Source organism: Heteronotia binoei, chromosome 17 (genome assembly GCF_032191835.1).
Source record: "Heteronotia binoei isolate CCM8104 ecotype False Entrance Well chromosome 17, APGP_CSIRO_Hbin_v1, whole genome shotgun sequence".
Classification (NCBI taxonomy): domain Eukaryota; kingdom Metazoa; phylum Chordata; class Lepidosauria; order Squamata; family Gekkonidae; genus Heteronotia; species Heteronotia binoei.
Genome location: NC_083239.1, coordinates 22,166,904 through 22,186,947, shown reverse-complemented (window position 1 = coordinate 22,186,947; position 20,044 = coordinate 22,166,904). Strand labels below are relative to the sequence as shown.

The 20,044-nt window shown below is 47.7% G+C and overlaps 1 protein-coding gene across 1 annotated transcript in view; it reads left to right on the top strand.

Moving 5' to 3' along the window:
• The window catches only part of TRIT1 (tRNA isopentenyltransferase 1), a 28,294-nt gene extending 8,907 nt beyond the window's left edge, over positions 1 to 19,387 (top strand). Inside the window, exons 3-12 of the mRNA XM_060257630.1 lie at positions 1,751 to 1,893; positions 3,024 to 3,120; positions 4,263 to 4,417; positions 6,485 to 6,627; positions 7,651 to 7,762; positions 8,644 to 8,756; positions 9,149 to 9,226; positions 12,552 to 12,661; positions 14,871 to 14,988; positions 18,008 to 19,387. Of these exons, the coding sequence (XP_060113613.1) occupies positions 1,751 to 1,893; positions 3,024 to 3,120; positions 4,263 to 4,417; positions 6,485 to 6,627; positions 7,651 to 7,762; positions 8,644 to 8,756; positions 9,149 to 9,226; positions 12,552 to 12,661; positions 14,871 to 14,988; positions 18,008 to 18,162 (1,224 nt within the window). The 3' untranslated portion in view covers positions 18,163 to 19,387. The remainder of the gene's footprint in view (positions 1 to 1,750; positions 1,894 to 3,023; positions 3,121 to 4,262; positions 4,418 to 6,484; positions 6,628 to 7,650; positions 7,763 to 8,643; positions 8,757 to 9,148; positions 9,227 to 12,551; positions 12,662 to 14,870; positions 14,989 to 18,007) is intronic.
• The last annotated feature ends 657 nt before the right edge of the window (positions 19,388 to 20,044 follow it).

Sequence of the window (20,044 nt, the reverse complement as noted above, 5' to 3'; positions counted from 1 at the left end):
GACCTGCCCAGACGTGATCCTTTGCAATGTCTGTGGGAACATATGCTACAATGAATTTCTGATCTTGGTGGTGGGGGTACAAATTTGCCTTGGGAGCTCATTCTGTGGCCCAGCCTCGTACTCCATACAGCTAAGTTGTGGTCAGTCAGGGGTGACCCGAAGGCACTCTGTTCATACTCTGGATGTCTCTGGTTTTGGTTGTTGCTTTGTTTATTTAGAGCTCAGTCTGGGGATGAGTGATTCTCAGGACATAGCTAAGTAAGGTTCAGTCAGTCTCTACACTTGGCATGGAAAAAAGACTGTGGAAGACAGTCTGAACTTTGGGGTGTCCCTCAGGCCAGGCTGCATTTCCTTGTTCTGGTAGCTTTGGCTCAGCAGTGTCCTCCAGGGGACTCTGCTCATCATTTGCTGAGCTCTGTCTGGACGTGCCCACAGAGCGAGCGTGACATTGTCTGACTGCTGAACGTTGAGTCTTAAGCAGGGTTGGGTGACCCTGGGCAAACTGTGTGCCTTCGAGCACTGGGTCATTGGGACATGTTTCAACCGTCATATGCAGTGAGGTCTTATAACTAGTGCCTGGATTGTATCCAACATTGTTCCATTCTCTTCAGTGCTGGCAGAGAATGTCTTCAGGCAGGACCTACCAGCGTTGAAGGAGGTGGTAGGGGGAGGGGGGCTATTAAATTCTTTTCTCTTGTGCTCTTGGTCCACCAAAAATCACCACTCCAGAACTGCTGGTACTCTCATTGGGGAATGTTTACTAGTAGGTTTTCCCAGTAGAATGCGTGTGTGTAAAAAAAAACTTGGAGGGGGCAATTTTCAGTGGGGGCAGGGTGCAAGGAGAACAATCTCAGTCCTCACCCCTCCCTCAAGTTTATCTGCCCTTGCAAATTGCAGCCTTTCAAATGACAGTGTTTTAAAGAAAACCTTGGGGGAAAATAATACACATCTGCTGAGTAGTTTTTTCCTCCCTGAAGTGCCAAATCTGCATTTGGGCAGCACCTCTTCAGACAGCATGTAACAGTTTTTCTCTATGTCCCCTTTATGTGTGACCTCTGTAAAAACACCTCTTGTGTGTGTTGTGTGATGTGTGTTTTTCTGCTTCCTTGCCTTTCTTATTTTTGCTGCCACCATAGCCTGTCACCTGGGAATTTCCAGAGGGACCCAAAGAGCTGGATGTCTTAGTTGTCTGTGGTGGAATGACAGAATGGTCAGTCTGTGGGGGTGGCTCTGAGGTAAAAGGGGATACATTACTCTGAAATAAATAGTTATTTTCTCAAACATAATAGAGTCCATTTATATGTATGGTTAATGAGCGTAATGGTTTCAGATATGCATAATAGCTTCTGATAGGTGTACAATACTTCCTGCTTTTCTAAAGTTCCTTAATAAAGCTAAGCGCACAGACTTATTTTCTCACTTGCCACTTGGACCGATAACTTTGACAAAACATAACTTCCCAACTTGCCACTTAGGCTCATAACTTCCATGCAGACTTATTTTCTTCACTTGCCACATTTGGGCATCACTGCTTCAGACAGCATGCCTGAATGTTCACTGGAACAAAATAAAATCCCTTCATACAGAAAGCTTACATATCAAGAACAAAGACAGCTTATATAAACTGTCCCCCCACAATTGTCCTACCTACAAAGTAAGGAGTTATACTGTCCAGTCACAGTTTTGCCACCCCAGTGGGAACAAGACTTACGGTAAGTCTTATGCCAAAATCTCTCTCTGTCTGTCTCAGGTATACCGAGGACTGGACATAATCACCAACAAAGCTTCCCTGGAAGAACAGGCACTGTGCAAGCATCACATGATCAGTTTTGTGGACCCTTTGGTGACAAACTACAACGTGGTGGACTTCCGAAACAAAGCCACAGCCCTCATATCCTTTCCCAGGGAGGTGTTCTTCTCCTTTTTTGTATGAGCATAAAGTCAATGATACCACACAGAATGCAATTGGGGGGCTCCTGTGCAACATTTTGCCAGGCAAGCAGAGATGGAGAAAGAACTCTGGGGCTGGTTTTAAGGAAACCAGAGATGGAAACGTGGAAAACGGTTATCTTAGATATATCAGAAATATCTAGGTCTCCTCCCAGTCTTTCCTCTGTCTAGCAGAGGTGGGCAGCAAGTAGTATGTGCCCCTAGACTTCCATCAGAAATCTGTAAATCAGAGCTAAAGTTCCTAGTCCTCACTGTATTTCAAGAGGAAACTGAAAAGAATAAAGGAATCTGAAACAAATCTAAAATCCTTCTCCCCTGTTCCCAACTTTTGTAAACTTGTTCAACAGTTGGCTTGCATTTTGGAATAACAGTTTCTGGACAGCAATACTGTTATTGTGAGGTGGCGTGGTGCCTTCTTTTTATAAATGCAAGCACATGTCCTATGACTCTCTGGTTTGCTGTTACCCCAGTCCTAGTAATGAAGTCCTTATATGTGTCACACATAGGGCTTTTTTTGTAGCAGGAACTCATTTGCATATGAGGCCACATCCTCATGATATAGCCAATCCTCCAAGAGCTTACAGTAGGCCTTGTAAGAAGAGCCCTGTAAGCTCTTGGAGGATTGGCTACATCAGGGGAGCGTAGCCTAATAAGCAAAGCAGTTCCTGCTACAAAAAAGGCCCTCTGTGTGTATCATTTGACAATCTGGAAGCTGACTGACTGGCATCAGAGAAAGGGGACAGAGAGGATAAGAGGCAGAGAAGTGTTATGCTATTTGATCCAAAGTCCATGTGGTGTCACCAGTGACTTCTTGCATTCTTGAAGATAGTGGACAGGGGCTTTTTTTGAGGCCAGCCCTTGGCACATCATTTCATATGAACATATGAAGCTGCCATAAACTGAATCAGACCCTCAGTCCATCAAAGTCAGTATTGTCTACTCAGACTGGCAGCAGCTCTCCAGGGGCTCAAACTGAGGTTTTTCACACCTACCTGGGAGGGCCCTGTTTTCTCAGCCAACACAGATACCGGTGACATACACAGTCTTTGCTCGTGCTCCTCAACTTTACACATTGAAGACCTCTTTGCCTGCAAGAAGATCCCAGTTGTGGTTGGGGGAACCAACTATTACATCGAATCTCTGCTCTGGAAGGTCCTCATTGACCCAGAGGTAAGGACAACCTGCTTCTGGGGGAGAGAGGTTGCATTTGGGGCATGGGTGTTTTTCCAGCTAGAGAAAGGATGTCTGATGGCCCAGGAGGAAAGGCACCGAGCACCCTTGAGTGCTGAGGTGGAAGACCTGAGTGGTATATCCAAGGCAGTGAAAGATTTCAGCAATATCCTGTCAATCCTCAAGACTCCAGCCTGCTTAGAGTTTGCTGGGTTTGTGTGTCAGTGTTCAAGAGTTTGGAAGGACCTGCCTACAGTGCTCCTGTTTTCTGCTCAGCTGATCTGAGATGGGGGGGGGGGTGTGGAGATGTTGATGGGCAGCATATTGAGTAAGAGCATTTTTGTCCTTATGCATTTTGTAACCTGCCCCCTTCCCAAAGTTTCCTGGGCCTCATTGATTTCTGTAGGCCTTGAGATGTTTGCAGAATCCCTACCAAACGGCACCATTCAAATATCACCGCTCTTGATCTCAAAACCTTTGTTTGTCCTGTCTCATATACATGCCTTCAAGCATGAAAAAATCTGAGTATTAAATAAAACTTCGTTGCCAGATTAACTTTTTCTGATGCCTTCCAGTTACTGATGTGAAGCTGTTTTTGCTTGCAACTGAGGCCAGTTGCCAGCTTTGCCAGGTGTTTTGTTCCTGAAAGGGCATGTGCTTTCAGATTACACAGAACTCCAGAGAACCAGTGTGGTGTAGTGGACTAGAAACTGGGAAATTTAGGTTCAAATCTGTACTATGCTACAGAAGCTTCTTGGGTGAGCTTGAGCCCATCACACACTCAGTCTAGCCTACCTCAAAGGGTTGTTATGAGGATAAAATGAAGGAGAGGAGAATGCTGTATATTGCTTTGGATCTCTGTCAGGGAGAAAAAGCAGGGAAGGAAGGAGCCCAGTGTGCATGGAATAATTTGTAACACCTTGTGTTAAATGTGTTTCTTTCAAGGGCCTTGTAGGATTCTCTCTGTCCAGCCTCTTTCCCTTGGGCAGGACCCTGTGAGGCTGCGGTGGGTGGGTGAGGTTGAATGCCACTTCTGCCCTGCTAAGAAGAGGCAAGCTAGAAGCTCACCTGCAGGAACATGGGTTATGGGAGCTATCTAGACAGATGCAGATTTAGACATTACCCAGATATATCTCCTACAGAAGAAGACCTGGCCTCCGGGTCCAACAGGGGGAGCAGCCAGTCGGAGGACTGAGCTGGAGAAGTTGGATGGCCAAGACCTCCATCACCGCCTGAAGGAAGTGGACCCCCAGATGGCAAACAGGCTTCATCCCCACGATAAGCGCAAGGTGGCCAGGTGAGTCTTCCTGGCTAGGGGCCTAGCTACAAGGGAGACTTGCAGTCACTGTGCTCAGCAGGGAGAGCAAGATGGGTCTTCAGGCAGCCCAATGTGATCTAACAATCTCCATGTTTTTCGAGATCATCATGACACGAGCTGCCCACTGAATGAGGCCAAAGGCACCACACTGCGGTGTCTGCAGTGGTAACCACTGCTCACCAGCCAGGCAAGAAGGTAACAGTCCTTTGCCTGCATCTGATGTTTGGAGGTATACTGCCTCCAAACATGGAAGTTCTATTCAATTGCCACAGTTAGGAGCTACGATCAGATCTTTCCTCCATCATTCTGTGCAGCCCTCTTTCCACATTGCTGTATCTGAATGTCATAGCTTAATGCCAACTAGTGGGAACTTCCTTGTGAGGCTATGGAAAGATGAGAGAGAGAAGCACTCTGGAAGTGCTCTGAGTAATTTATTTTTTTTTATTTGGGTTTCATGGGCTCCAAGACTTAAGCTTTGCAGAGAATTTGGGTTGCATGCAGCAGTCCTGTCAGTATTTAGGGGATGCAATACTAGGCTAGTTTGAAGAATGGAAAGGCTGGGACAGTTCTCTTCTGACCTAGCTGAAGAACCTCCCCTGCAGGGCTTCCAGGGGTCCACACCTACTCTTGCTCTGGAGGTGAACTGCAGTCCAAAGTGAAGGTTCATGCCCCATGAAGCAGCAACGGCTGCCAGATCCTGAGCTCCCGGACTGGGCTTGGCCATCCCAGGATGGTTTTGCTCCAGCTGCCGTAAGAGAAAGTCACCACACCAGCTGAGTGGCATAGCTCGGCACTGTGGGAAACAGAGCTGCAGCGTGCCTGGGCTTGATGCCCGGACCCAGCTTTCCCAGCCCTGCCTTCCCCGGGGGCCAGGCGGAGAGACACACACCCTGTTCACATGGATTGGATGAGTGTTTAGGAAGGGGCTCAGCCACAGCCAGCCGCTGCAGCCTCAGGACTTCTGGGGTGGAGGAGTGGGCTGGTTGCTGGAGATGGAAGGGGTGTTCCTTCCTTCTGCCTCCCAAGCCAGCAGCAGATGGCAGGGCTTGCTTTCCTCCCCAGAATGCTGGAGAATTCAGGTGTGGCTGGTGTTTGTATTAAGCAGGGAGCCTTGGAAGAGGGCTGTTCCTTGCCAGCACTGGCAGCATTGGGCCACTTACCCACCAAAAGCTGTTTCCCGTTGGGTGACTCGCAGTGACCCACATGGTTTGGCAGCACACTGTTCCCTTTGCATTCCTCACTTTGCAAGAATTTAGCTTTTCCAAGGTGAGCAGCATTGCACTAAACATATGCACACTGGGAGCATGGCAATGTCTGCACTTGTTGGTGCTTCTGAGTGTACTGTACCAGTAAGGACAGATGTCATGGGGTGGCGTCTGTGAGCATCCTACTCTTGTGTCGCCTGGAGAGAAAGAATGCATGTTGTCTGCTGCAGAGACCAGGCTAAACTTTCCAGCATCTTGCTTCAGCTCCTGGGGAAGTTGGTGCCTTCCGGGGTGCTTGGGACAAAGATCTGCAAAAGCCTAGTGGCGCTCAGCAACCCCAGATACCCAAAGAGAATGATGTGGCCCAAAGGCCTTTGGGTACAGCACAAATCTGCCTCTCTCTCGCGCTCTGATTTTTCTTCCATTCCCTTTGCTGCCCCTCTGCCCACAGGCAACCCTGCTTATGTGCCAGCTCCCTCCCAGTTTGGTGGTTAAGTGTGTGGACTCTTATCTGGGAGAACCGGATTTGATTTCCCACTCCTCCACACAGCTGCTGGAATGGCCTTGGGTCATAGCTCTCATAAGAGTTGTCCTTGAGAGGGCAGCTGCTGTAAGAGCTCTCTCAGCCCCACCTACCTCGCAGGGTGTCTGTTGTGGTGTCGGGGGTGGGGGAAGGTAAAGGAGATTGTGGCTGCTCTGAGATTCTGAGATTTAGACTATAGGGCAGGATATAAATCCAATATCATCCTCCTCTTCCTCTTTTCTTCTTCTTTTTAAAGCCAGAAAGACTTAAGAAAAGCCTGTGCCCTTAAAACTGCCTGTCTATCTTTCCCCTTTGCAGGAGTTTGCAAGTGTACGAAGAAACAGGCTTCACCCACAGTGAGTTGTTGCAGAAGCAGCAGGAAGAGGAAGGTGGGGGCCCATTGGGGGGCCCCTTGAAGTACCCCAACCTATGCATCTTATGGCTTTATGCAGAACAGGCAGGTAAAAATGAGAGAGGGGTGGAAACAGCTACCCAACCCCAGTCCTCCTCCTGGGTGCCTCCACTACCTACATAACCCCCCAACCCCCTCAAAAAGCAATCCTTTTCCTGGCCATGGTGCTGGAGGCCTTTTGTCTTCTTTTTACATCTCTAATACCCACTAAACTGGCAGCCCAGACTAGCTTGAGCTCACCAGAGCTTGGAAAGTGAAGCATGGTCAGTTGTGGTTAGTACTCAGATGGGAGTCCATCAAGAAAGAGGAAAGCTGCTCTGACCTGGATAGCCCAGGCAAGCCTGATCTCGCCAGATTTCAGAAGCTAACCAGGGTTGACCCTGGCAAGTACTTGGATGGGAGACCCCCTTGGAATGCCAGGAAGCAGAGGCAGCCTGTGTCAAGCCACTGCTCTGAATGTCCTCCGTGCCCCAGTAGGGGTCTCCAGAAGGTGCCATGACTTCCAGGCTTGCACACATGTGCATGCACACACAAAATGCAAATAAAATGAAGGGAGGGAGGAAAGCTATGGTAACCCGCCTCTGAATGTCTCTTGAAAACCCTTTGAGGGTTGCCGTGGCTTGGTTGCAACTTGATATATGAGCATATGAAGCTGCCTTCTACTGAACCAGACCCTCGGTCCATCAAAGTCAGTCTTGTCTCCTCAGACTGGCAGCAGCTCTCCAGGGTCTCAAGCTGAGGTTTTTCATGCCTACTTGCCTGGACCCTTTTTAGTTGGATGCCAGGGATTGAACCTGGAACCTTCTGCTTACCAAGCAGATGCTCTGCCACTGAGCCACCATCCCTCCCAAGCACTCAGGTTGGAGAAGGATTAAAAGAGAAATCCACAAGGCTGCTCTCCCCATTGGGTTCTGACCGCCCCAAAAGAGGCCTGGCCTGCCCTGCCTGGAGGCTCCAGAAGCATCAGGTCTCTGCTTCCCTCTGGCACAAGCTTACAGTGGTTCCTCTTTGCTCCAGGTGCCTGTCTGCACCTTTCTAAGCTACCTTCTCAACCTTCTCTGGCTTCCTTCAGTGCTGGATGAGAGGCTTAATGCACGTGTGGATGCCATGGTGGCGGCCGGGCTGCTGGAGGAACTGCGAGACTTCCACCGGCGGTACAATGAGGAGAAGGTGGCAGAAAGCTGGTAAGTGGCCCTCCCTCCACCATGGCCTGGTTGAGGGGGCCTCCCTAGAGATGGAAATGAAGCTGCAAGTTTGCCAGTGGCTTTGGAAAGCAGAGGGGCTCCCTGTTGAATGGAAGCTCCATACACAAGAAAAACTCAATGGGGAGGGCAATGTGACTCAGTGGAAGGAGCCTCTGCTTTGCATGCAGAAGGTCCCAAGTTCAATCCCTGACTTCTCCACTTAAAAAAGACCAGGCAGTAGATGATGAGAAAGGCCTCAGCCTGATATCCTGGAGAAGTTCTGCCAGCTGACAGCACTGGCCTTGATGGGCTGAGGGTCTGATTCAGTATAAGGGAGCTTCATACATGTAATGGCTGCTTGCTCTGCCACTGCAGCCAACCAAAGCTGCCCTCCTGTGCTACCCAGGCAGGCATTCCCCTTCACCTCTCCATCTCTTAGGACTGCACTTCTCATTCCTTTGCCTCTACTTTGTAGAAGTTAAGTTTTCCATGGAGGGGGAAAGCTGGGAGGAGCATCACCCCATAGTTTCTGTGTCTCAGAGGATGCTGCTGCAGGGACAGGGAACTACAACAAAAAATGAGGACACCCTAGTCTCCCCCCCCCCCCCCCCAATCTTCCCTTCCAGCATTGTCAGTCCAGCAGAGGCTGTTGGCTTGAGCAGCTGGGACCTGGAAATGTGGCTTTCGTGGGGGTGGCGGAGAGTGTCAAGTGGCTGCCTGCCAGTGTGCTTTTTCCTTCTCTGCTGAAAGATCACTTCTGAAACATGCCTCATGTTTATGGGCCATTTGCCCGGCGGGTCTGGCTGTGTGGATGGAGGTGTGTTTGTGCACTCACAGGTACCTTGACTAGCCTGCTTTGGTGCTCTTTTTTCCTTCCTCAGCCAGGATTACCAGCACGGTATATTCCAGTCCATCGGTTTCAAGGAATTCCATGAATTCCTGATCATGGAGGGCAAATGCCCAGCGGAACAGAGTGAGCAGCTCTTAAACAAAGGTAAGAGCTGGGGGGGCGGGGCAGGCGAGGGCAGCTCTTTTATTTCATCGCCAGAGGGGAGACAACTGGGATTTGTAGCACAAAATCCCCCGTAGCTTTCACAGAAACTGCAAGATTCTTCAAGGGAGGCCTTGCTGGCACAGTGAGCCAGCAGGAATCTACAGGGTAAATTCTGCATCTGCAGCATCTTCGCTGAGGGTACTTCACCAGCAGACATCTCCTCAAAGCCTTCCTCAGAACAAATGCCAGCATCTCCCCTCAAGTTGCTAGCCCTCATGACAAGTACCCAGGTCCTGTTCCTGCTTCAGTGCTGGCATCCTGTGATTTAAGATTTTCTTGGGCTCACTGCTAACATCTGTTGTTCTCCCCTCTACCATGGTCCATTATTTCAGGAATTGAGGCCCTGAAGTTAGTGACCAGGCGATATGCCCGCCAGCAGAACAAATGGGTCAAGAACCGCTTCTTAAGACGTAAGTCCCTCTTCCCTGCTTCTGCATCCCTTTGCCAGAGAGAAGAGTGGGGAAACATTTTTCTCTCCCCAGCTCTGCTTGCTAGGGAGGGCCATTCTCCTTGTTCACTCTGCTTCCTCATTTCCTCTCTTTCGTCTCAATATTCAAGCTGGAGCGCACTGGGACTTTGCTCTGGAACCAGGTTTCTGCCAGAGCTCACTTCTTGAAATGTGTTCTATTAATAAAGATTGGGCCCTGATTCTGAATGGCCCAAGCTAGCCTGATCTCATCTGATTTTGGAAACTAAGTAGGGCCAGCCCTGGTTTGTACTGGGATGGGAGACCTCCAGGGAAGCTCAGGGTTGCTACACAGAAGCAGGCAATGGCAAACCACCTCTGAATGGTTCTTGCCTTGAAAACCCTACAGATTTTCCAGTGGCAACCAGGTGGCACTTTCTACCACCAGTAAAGATTGGAGTGCCTTTGAGCAAGTGCAGAATGCCTTCCGCTCCCTTACTGAGCAACAACCGCCATCCTGGGCAGAGGATGTGGCACCCAGAGGTTTGGACCCCAAATCCAGCCATAACTGTGATCTCACATCACCAAGATGCACAGCTCCCCAGTTACTTTCCTGGGCCTGACCACTTACCACCTCTCAGCCCAGGAGGACAAAAGGCACTTTGTGCATGCTCTGATTCTATAGGAGAAAGTGCAGGATGTGGCACTGGAACACAGGATTCTGCTTTGCCAGACACAGAATATTACTATGTTTTAATGCAGATGCTGTCTGGCCCCAAATAAAAGGACTGCTTGGTCTGCCAAGCCCAATTCCTCCTCTCACGTGAACCAGACAGCTCACCCCTGCCCTGGCTCGTGCCTTTTCCTCAAGCCAGAGTGAAAGGCCCAGCTGACAGCTGCCCATCCAGATCCGATTGGCTCTCCCTTGGCTCGCCATGTTGGCTCTGGCTGGGAGCCAGCAGGACTTCCCTGGCTTACTGCAGGCTTGGAGCTGAGCCAGGGCTGGCAGCTGGGAGCCCAGCTCTCAATGGAAGGTTTCTGGTGTGGTCAGGAGAAGGGTGGGGGAAGCTGCGCAGAAACTTGAGGAAGGAAGAGAGTCGTTTTCTTTAGGGAAGCATCGGAGAAACTTTTCGCAGGCCAGCTGCACGGCATCCCATGCTCACCTTTCACTGAGCAGCCGACAGGTGTACCTCGGGTTGGGTTTTTTTGTGGTCCTGGAAATAATCGGCATCACCTGCTCAGAGGTTGGCACCCAGCCCCTCTCAGGGGGCCTTTTGTCCCCAACTACTGTTGAACTCGGGCCAGGCAGCTGACAGGTGAAGCAGCATTTGGCACCGAATAGCTGGAGGAAAATGTAAAGGAGCTGCCAGCTGGCTGTGTTCCTTGGGTCCTGGCGGGGCTGGGCCTTCTGGCTCTTGTGGACATGTCCTGTGGGCCCTGCCCTCCCGGTTTCTCCAGTGAAGCCTTTGGCAAACTGATTCCGATCCTTGCTTTGGGGGAGACAAGGTTTAAACATTACCTGAGTGTCTGGATCTCAGTTTCGAGATCAATTCACAATCAAATGCATTGTTTTAAATGGAGAGCTCTTGCATGTGCGATTCTGAGGTGGTTGTCATTTGGGGGGAATAATCCCCTCCCCTGCAAGGAGGCTTTGCTGCTCTCTGACCCCTACCTGCATGGAGATCTCCACCCATCCAAGTTAGCAAAGCTGCTATTGTTCATTTGTCAGAGGCTGAGTGTGCCCTCAAGTGTGTGGCCCAGGCTAGTTCGATCTCACCTGTCAGCTGCCTGGCCCAAGGCTTATCTCCCAAGCTAAGCAAGGCTGGCCCTAGTTAGTACTTGGATGGGAGACCACCAAGGAAGTCCAGGGTTGCTGTGCAGAAGCAGGCAATGGCAAGCCACCTCTGTTTGACTTTTGCCTTGAAAACCCTATGCGTGCACCATATGTTGGCTAAGACTTATGACATTTTCTACCACTGCCCAGCTGAGTGAGGGGGTCAGGTGAGCACCTCTGCTCTCTCCTTCCCAGGACTCTTCATTCTGTCAGTCTCTGCTTTGCTTCTCCAAAGTGTTCATAAGTTGAATTGAGTCTCAGAAGAACAGCCTGTCTTGGACAAAGCAGGAGTCAAGTTGCACCTTTAAGACCAACAAAGTTTTATTCAGAACGTAAGCTTTCGTGTGCTAAAAGCACACTTCTTCAGACGAGGGGATCAGGTACAGTGGGCTGAAATACATGCAGTTTGTTGATTAAGAGGGCAAACTGATACAGAGCTGGGATCACATGGTGGGACAGTGTGACAATTTAGAAGGCCATTTGGTCTGGATAGCCATAAAAGGTAATAAAAGTTGCCTGCCAATTGGTGTTTCTGCAAGCCTAGGTAAATTGCAAGGTATTTCCTTGAACAAAGCAGGAGTCAAGTCTCACCTTTAAGACCAACAAAGTTTTATTCAGAACGTAAGCTTTCATGTACTCTCTAAGCACACTTCATCAGACGAGGGGGTCAGGTATTGTGGGCTGTTTGTTTAAGAGTGCAAACTGGCTGTGGTCACATGATAAAACAATTTGGCTTGGCCATTTGGTCTGGATAGCCATAAAAGGCAATAAAGTTCCCTGCCAATTGGTGTTTTTGCAAATCACAGAAGGACATGTATTTCCTAGTTGTAGGCTACTTAATTGACTTATCAGCATCAATCTATACATTATAAACATAATTCTAGTCTGCCATTAGAAAACAAGAATACATAAAATTAAAATGCGTTAGGTATGTGTAATGAGATGAATAACCAATATCCCTTATTTGAGTATGTCAATATAAAACATTATTCTGATACACTATTATAAAAGAGAAATACATTGGAATACTGTGGATGTAAAGTTATACTCACTGAGAGTGGGTTTAGCATATGTAATGAGATTAAAAAAACCCTAATATCCCTGTTCGGTCCTGGGGAGGTGTTTGTTTCAAGTTTCATAATAATTTGTAATTCAGCAATTTCTCTCTCCATTCTGTTCTTGAAGTTCCTTTGTAATAAAACAGCTACCTTGAGGTCACCCATTGAATGCTTTGGAAGGCATTTCCTTGCTGTTGTCCACCTAATTTACTTCTCAGCATCAATCTATACATTATAAACATCATCCTAGTTTGCTGTTAGAAGAAAAGAATACATAAAATGAAAATGGGTTAATGATTCCTTCTTTGTTCAACTTCTTCAGGCCAACACGGCCCACTTGAGCCTGTCTTGCAGTGACTCCTGTTCTGTGCCTCCCCCATGGAAGGATGCAGATTTTGGGGATCCTGCTGACCTCCAGTGTTTCCTTCTCTGTCCAGGCCCTGGACCCAACGCCCCACTTGTGTATGGCTTGGAAGTCACTGATCTCTCGCGGTGGGAAGAGAACGTGCTGGAACCAGCCATCCAGATTGTGAACAGCTTTCTCCAGGTAATGAAGAGGGAGCTAGATTTGAACCAAGGAAGGAAAGAAAAAGGGGAGGGGTGATGTTTTCCAGGCCAGCACATGCCTGTGAGCTTTCGGAACTTGTGGGCAGGGAATTTGGAAAGCTGATAGGAATAGAAGGGCAGCTTTTATGGAGCTGAGGGGAGGTCAGCTGTTCCGGCTGTCAGGAATAGCTTGACACACACGTTCTGCAAGAATGGAATATTTTGTGATGCCTGAAGGTGTGTATGGGCTGGGTGTCCTTGAAGCAGGGGCTGACTGGTGCTTCCCTTTAGAACTGCCAGAGGATGTAGTGATGGCCACCAGAATAAACAGCTTTTAAAGAGGATTAAATAGATTCATGGAGGATTGGTCTATCAGTGGCTACCAGCCAGGGTGACTAAGGGGAATGTCCAGATTCAGAAGCAATTAGCCTCTGAATCCCAGAGCAAGGAGGCAACAGCAGGTGGCCCCATGCTTTGTTGCTAGCCCTCCAGGGAAACCGGTTGGACACTGTGTAAGACGGGATGCTGGACTAGATGGACCTCTAGTCTGGCCCAGCAGGGCTGTTCTTATGTACTTAACTGTTGGGTGGGTTTACGGATGAGGCTAGATCAGTTCTGTGGGAAAGATTGTAATCTGGGAAACAGGTGAATACCCAAGATGAGGAGCTGATGACACTGTGTACCTGAGGATTCCACAGGTCTGTGCATAAAAAGATACATGGCATTCTCAGGGACTCCCTCTCTTCACACATACACCACCTGCTGTAATGACTGGCATTTTGCTAGTGCATATCTTGACCTTGTGCAAAGTGCATTTCCTTCACCAGTGGTGAGCAAGATCTGAATCCATTAGCTCCTCAAAGATTTCCAGAGTATACGCTTTCAAGAGTCGAAGTTGCCTTCATCAGATAGGAGTCTAAGGGGAGCTTTCACTCTTGATTGTACAGACCCTGGAAATCTTCCTGGTCTTCAGGGTGCTACTGGATGTGTATCTTTTCTACTGCAGACCAACACAGCTATTCACACGAAACCTTTGTCACTAATATACACTTATTTATTTAAGCATGTCTGTGACACTGTTCTCTCCTGAGGGACCCAAACAGCCTACAGAAGTTTCCAAACTAAACAGTGTAATGTAAATAATGCAACAACTAGCATAAGAACATAAGAGAAGCCATGTTGGATCAGGCAAATAACCTATCCAGTCCAACACTCTGTGTCACACAGTGGCCAAAAAACAAAACAAAACAAAAAAACACACACACATGCATCCCGGGAGGGAGCTGCTACCTCAGGCTACCTTATTAGGAGCCCACTCCACCTGGCCTGCAAGCCAAAGTCTGTCTGTTTTGGGACCTTCCTTGCATATTCTGGAAACCCATTCCATGAAGCAGGAGTGGACATCAAGAAAGCCAAAGCAGAAATTAATAGTCCCTGATCTGATGGTTGGAGCTGCCTTGGGGGGCATACAGGGGTAGAGGTGGTCCCTCAGATATGGAGTTCATAAAGGGCTTTTAAGCACCTTAAACTGAGCATGGGAGAAAATCAGCAGCCAACATAATGATCTTAAATAAGGGGTACTATATTCAAAATGCTTAACCCTGCCCCCAACAGTGTAGCTGCTGATTTCTGCATCACTTGTAGTTTCAGTGTTGTCTTCAAGGGCAACCCCATGTAGAGCGTATTACAGTAATCCAGTCTTGAGGTTACCGTAGCATGTATTTGTGTGACCAGGTCAGGCTGAATCCAAAAAAAGGCAAGTTTTGCCACCCCATTTGTTTGCTTTCCCAGCAGAAGGTTCCAATAGAACTCCCGTGTGCTTAACTGAGTCTGTTAGCGGTAAAGCCATACCATCCAAGATGGGCAGCATAAACCACTCCCCTGGTAGAAGCTCAGCCTACCCAACCAGCATCACCTCTGTCTGATCAGGATTCAGCTGTAGCATGTGCTTTCTCAGCACCTTGATCATAGCATCCAGGCACTGTTCTGACAAAGAGATGGCTGCTCTGGAAGCTCATTCCATGTGACACGTGGCTGAGTGGCATCAGAATGATGCAGGGTGGGAGGCAGTGCTGGTAAGCCAGCTTGAGTTTTCCTCACCAGAAAGAGGGATCCAGTTAGGATCGAGGGCGAGGGGAGGTGTCTGCTTGCCCTTTAAGGAATACCAAAACAAAACAGTCTAAAGTTGCCTGTTTTTGCCACTTCCCAAGGGGCAGCAGCCTCCAGTAGAGCCCATCAGAATGGAGCACGAGCGAGAAGAGAACAAGCGGAGAGGCCACGAGTGTGCCGTGTGCAACAGAATCATCATTGGGGACCAAGAATGGAAAGGTGAGGTTGCAACTGAGGGAATAAAAAAGTCAGTATTGAAAAGGCTGGTTAAAAGCTGGGGAAGGGGGTGAAGCCTACTGGGCCCAGGTCTCCCAAACAAAGCCAGTGCCATGTGGTCATTGTTTATAACTAGAGTGTAGCAGCAACCACCTGATAAACCACACAGGGCCTGGTGCAAACTTAGCTATAAGCAACTGTCTTTGGTGTAGTTTGGTGAGCCAGTTTGGTGTAGTGGTTGTGTGCGGACTCTTATCTGGGAGAACCGGGTTTGATTCCCCACTCCTCCACTTGCACCTGCTGGAATGGCCTTGGGTCAGCCATAGCTCTGGCAGAGGTTGTCCTTGAAAGGGCAGCTGCTGTGAGAGTCCTCTCAGCCCCACCCACCTCACAGGGTGTCTGTTGTGGGGGAGGGAGATAAAGGAGATTGCGAGCCGCTCTGAGATTCGGAGTGGAGGGCAGGTTATAAATCCAATATCATCATTATCATCATCATCTGCTGTTTCTTCTTGCTTTCCTATCCTACTGCTCTCCCTTCCCACATGATGTAGCAGCAAAAGCTCTCCCCTACCTAGCCAAAGGAGTCAGGAGACATGTTCTGTTTCTGCAGACCCTGCTTGCTATATTACTCAGTATAGTCAATCCACAAGAGTGTAATAGCTTAGAAAGCCAATGGCTGAGGAGGAGGTGGCTACTGGCTGTGTAGAACAGCATACCTCTGGGCCAGATGTCAACAGGTTGAGTCTGGTCTCTCTTGCCTGCTCCAAAGAAACCATTCCATAAAACCAGTGAATCTAGTAAAAGGACAGTATGATTTGGAAGATTTGTTCTTAGTTTTCCCTTCAACCCAAAAGCCTTCTTGGTTTGAAAGTAACATTATAAAATCAGTTTCTGAATGGAAGTCAGGATTGGTCTACCCAGGGCTTTTTTTTTTTTGTAGCAGGAACTCCTTTGCATATTAGGCCACATACCCCTGATATAGCCAATCCTTGTGGAGCTTACAGTAGGCCCTGTATTAAGAGCCCTGTAAGCTATTGGAGGATTGGCTACATCAGGTGTGTGTGACCTAATATGCAAAGGAGTTCCTGCTACAAAAAAACCCTGGCAAATGCAGGCTAATGTGGTGTTCAAGTTTTGAAATGGTGGAACAGGCTGTATTGCTTCAAGCTGCAAGTCGCTGGAGCTCAATCTGAGATCCTGCTTGGCTGTATTTTTGAATGACCACTGGCCACCCCCTTTTAAACAAATCTCTTTGCTAGTTGAAAACTAGCACTCAGGAATTGGGCTGGGCTAGAACCCTTTTCCCTCATGTGCTATATATTTCTTTGTATAACATTCTGAAATGGCACAATCTACCACCTTGGGACTCTTCAACATCACATTCCTGTCTGTGTAAAGGAGGTAAAAAGGCTGAGGTGCCACTTCAGACTGTAGGGGGATAGTGCTTGAATTTGGGGATCTACGAAACAAACTTCCTGCAAGTGAAAAATTGGTATAATAATGAATAGATATTGATATACCATGAGGAAGGTGAAGGTTTGGAGGAAATTGAAATACATGTAACATCTGCTTTCTTATCAAACCCAAACTTATTGTAAGGCTTTAAAATACACACGTAACTTTGTTAGCATATTAAAAGTGTGCTGTTTGTTATATTTATGAAATTTAAGTGTAAATACCTTAGTTTTGATCTGGTAAAATTGCAGCTATGCCCAGTACTTGGGCAGGGAGAGAGCTGCAAATTGCTGCACCTGATACTACCTAAGCTCACATATCTTAGTTTTTGCCATCTGGGAAGTAGGGAAAAGTGATGTGAGTTATAGCTTCTTAGCGAAAGGAAGTTTATTATTTGGACTTGGAAGCCATCTTCAGTGCTGCAAACATGTAAGGTCACTTGACAGTATGGACTGAATTAGTCACATTTAAACAACAAACATATCTTTGAAAATATGTTGCATGTATCTATGTAGAAGTATCATTACACTTGAACTACACAGTTCCTAGAAAGCATTTTACATGAATGGTCTTAAAGCATGGCATTTGTTCCAAAAGAAAAAACAAAAAGCTTGATATGTGGGGAGGAAAATCCCCACTCTGCCAAGGAAGCTTGCTGGGTGACCTTGAGTCAGTCACTTTGCTCAGCCTAGTTTACCTCATAGGTTTGTTATGAGGATAAAATGGGGGAGAGAGAAACATATGCCGCTTTGGGTGCCCATAATGGAGGAAGGCAGGGTATAAATTAACTAAATAAATAAGTACATTTCAGCATTTCCCAGATTCCCAATTTTTGCATTAGGGTAGACTGATGTCCATTGGGGTGGGCCTTCACAAGTCTGTAACCAGAGAAGTTGGAGCTAAATCTGCTCCTTTATGAGACAGTGTTCTACTGCTACCTGGTGAGAGCCCAGTGTATTGTGTAGCAGTTAGTTCTGGGTTTGAGTCCTTGCTATACCACAAAACCTCACTAGTTGACCTGGGCCAGCAATTCAGTCTCACAGCCTAACCTACCTTGCAAGGTTGTTGTGGGGATATGTACTACGCCAGTCAGTCACAGAATGTTAGCTACCCTGAACTTCTTGGTGGATTTTTAAAAAAAATTAATACTTGGAAGAAGTGGGGGGGGGGTTCCATGTATTGGAGAGCCTCATAACGGGATCCTCTGCTCATTGATGTGGTGCACGCCATCCTCATTCCATTATATGTGTAGGCCAAGGGCTACAATCCTGGCTGCTGCTGGCTGAAGAGTGCCCAGGACACCCATACTGTCAGAACGTCAAATAAACGGAAGCGTTTTTCTGAATGCAAAGGGAACTAATTGCACAGACGATTTGTGCAGCTTGAAGTTCGGAGAGCAGTGATTTCATCATTCTATTATTTTCTCCTTAAAGCTCCAACTTCTTCTCAAGTGTATGCCATATGTTTGTTTGTTATATATTAGTTAGAAAACAATATTATTGATTCAGAGGGGGTTTTTTTACGAATCAGCATCTTGAATGGCTCTGTATGTTATCTTTCTTGGCAGCTCACATAAAATCCAAGTCCCATCTTTTCCACTTGAAGAAACTGCGAAAATCACACTCAGATCCCCATTCAGCAAAGTGCCAGAGCAGCAACACAGAGATTCCTCAAACATGCACAGAAGCATCATCAGGGAACTTGGAAGCCTGCGAAACGTAGTGCCATCATCGGTGGGAGTTCTGAGACTTTGGTGGCTCCTCGAAAGCCAGATTTGGGCAGGATTCCACCTTCACCACACAAAAACCAATGGAGCCAGGGAGGAGAATTTCACCTTTCTGGGACCTCTGACCTAAAAGCAAGCTGTTTAGTCTCCAACCAGGAATTTTCTACAAAGAATCAAACTACCACTGTTTTGAATATGTTGGTGCTAGTTTACCTTTCTAACTTTCATTTTTAAGATCATCAGTGGCTGTATTTTTGTATTGCAAGGCTATTAACAGTGCCTTTGGACTCTGAGACCGCTGTGTCTGCAAGGGCAAGGAAAGCCAAAAGACCCCTCCTGAGACATACACAGAGAAGAAAACACCCGCTCACCAGGGTGACACAGAGCATGAGCTGTTTCCGTCACCACTCCATATCTTCAGTTTTATAAGCCTCTGTTTCTCAGAGGTGGGCAAATGGTGGCCCAGGAGGCAAATCAAGCTTACAGGAGTTTTTCTTCTGACCCTCAAGCTGCCAAGTGGCTGTTCAGGGCATCCACCTGCCAAGAAACTGAAGCACTGGTTAACAGGCAAAAAAAAAATTAGTTCAACAGCTCAAGGGTTGCTGGGAGCAGCAGTGTTGGCTGCATCTGTGTCTCTGCCCACTTCCAAGGGCTCTGAATTTAATGCTGGCTCAGTGCTGGAAACAGAGCCAGCCTTCGACTTGGAGCCCTCAGAAGTAGGGGGAGACCAAAATGTGGCTCTCAAGCCAAAAAGTTACCCACCCCTGCCATGATATGTCATTTCTCTACAATTCTTGGATTATTTTGTATGCCCCCGTGAGGCAAAATTGAGATACAACCGCAGCAAAACACAGCATTAAGTGTTGTCATTTGTATTTTGCAAGGCTGTATCTTGGTTCAGGCTGGGGGGAGGGTTGGGGGGGGCAGCAAACACATGGCTACAGAAGACTTACTGGGAGACGTCCATTTGTTTGGTCACCACCACCCCACAAATTAATCATAAAATCCCTTTGTGTAGGGATTTTAGGGGGTCTTTTTGACAAACTGACCATATTACATGGCTGTAGTGTCATATATCAGGAGTGCCTCCCCCCCAAGCTTTGGCACTTGGTTTCTGTCTCTGAGGGATCTTGGTCTACATCTGAGTTTAGTTCTGGATGGGTTAGTGAGCATCACTGGACTAGTCTGCTGCTTAATAAAGGCCCTGCCATTCAAAACACACAAGAAGCTGCCTTATACTGAATCAGACCCACGATCCATCAAAGACAGTATTGTCTTACTCAGACTGTCAGCCATTCTCCAGGGTTTCAAGCAGAGGTCTTTCACATCCCCTGCTGCCAGATCCCTTAACTGGAGATGTTAGGAATTGAACCCAGGAAGATTTGCATGCAAAGCAGAGGCTCTTCCCCCGAGCCTCAGATCCTTGGGGGAACCTCTGCCTGTGATCAGATTCCTCCCCATGGACTGCTGGTAGCTTTACAAGCTCAAGACATTCCTGCAGCTGCCAGAAAAATGGCTTAATGGGGTAGAGGAAGGAGAAGTAGCCATTTGGGAATAGGCTCAGTTTTACTGAGGCGTCTGCTGGGTGGATGGAGAGGCAAGTTGTGGGGCTCTGCCATTGCTCTATATTGGTCTGTTGGAGATTGCCTGGCTATCTAAAGTGGAAGGGGGGCAGACATCCCTGGGATTAAGGACCAAAGCAGGAGATGGGCTGACTTCTAGGCCCTGTGGAGGGGCTGGGGTCACTGTGCATTTACAATAATCTGGGTTTTTTTTCTTTTGCGTTTATTTATTTCTATCCTGCTTTTTGTTTTTATGGAATTCACCCAGAAGCTCTGCTTAAACTTCACAGAACAGGGATTGCTCCAAAGTGAATTA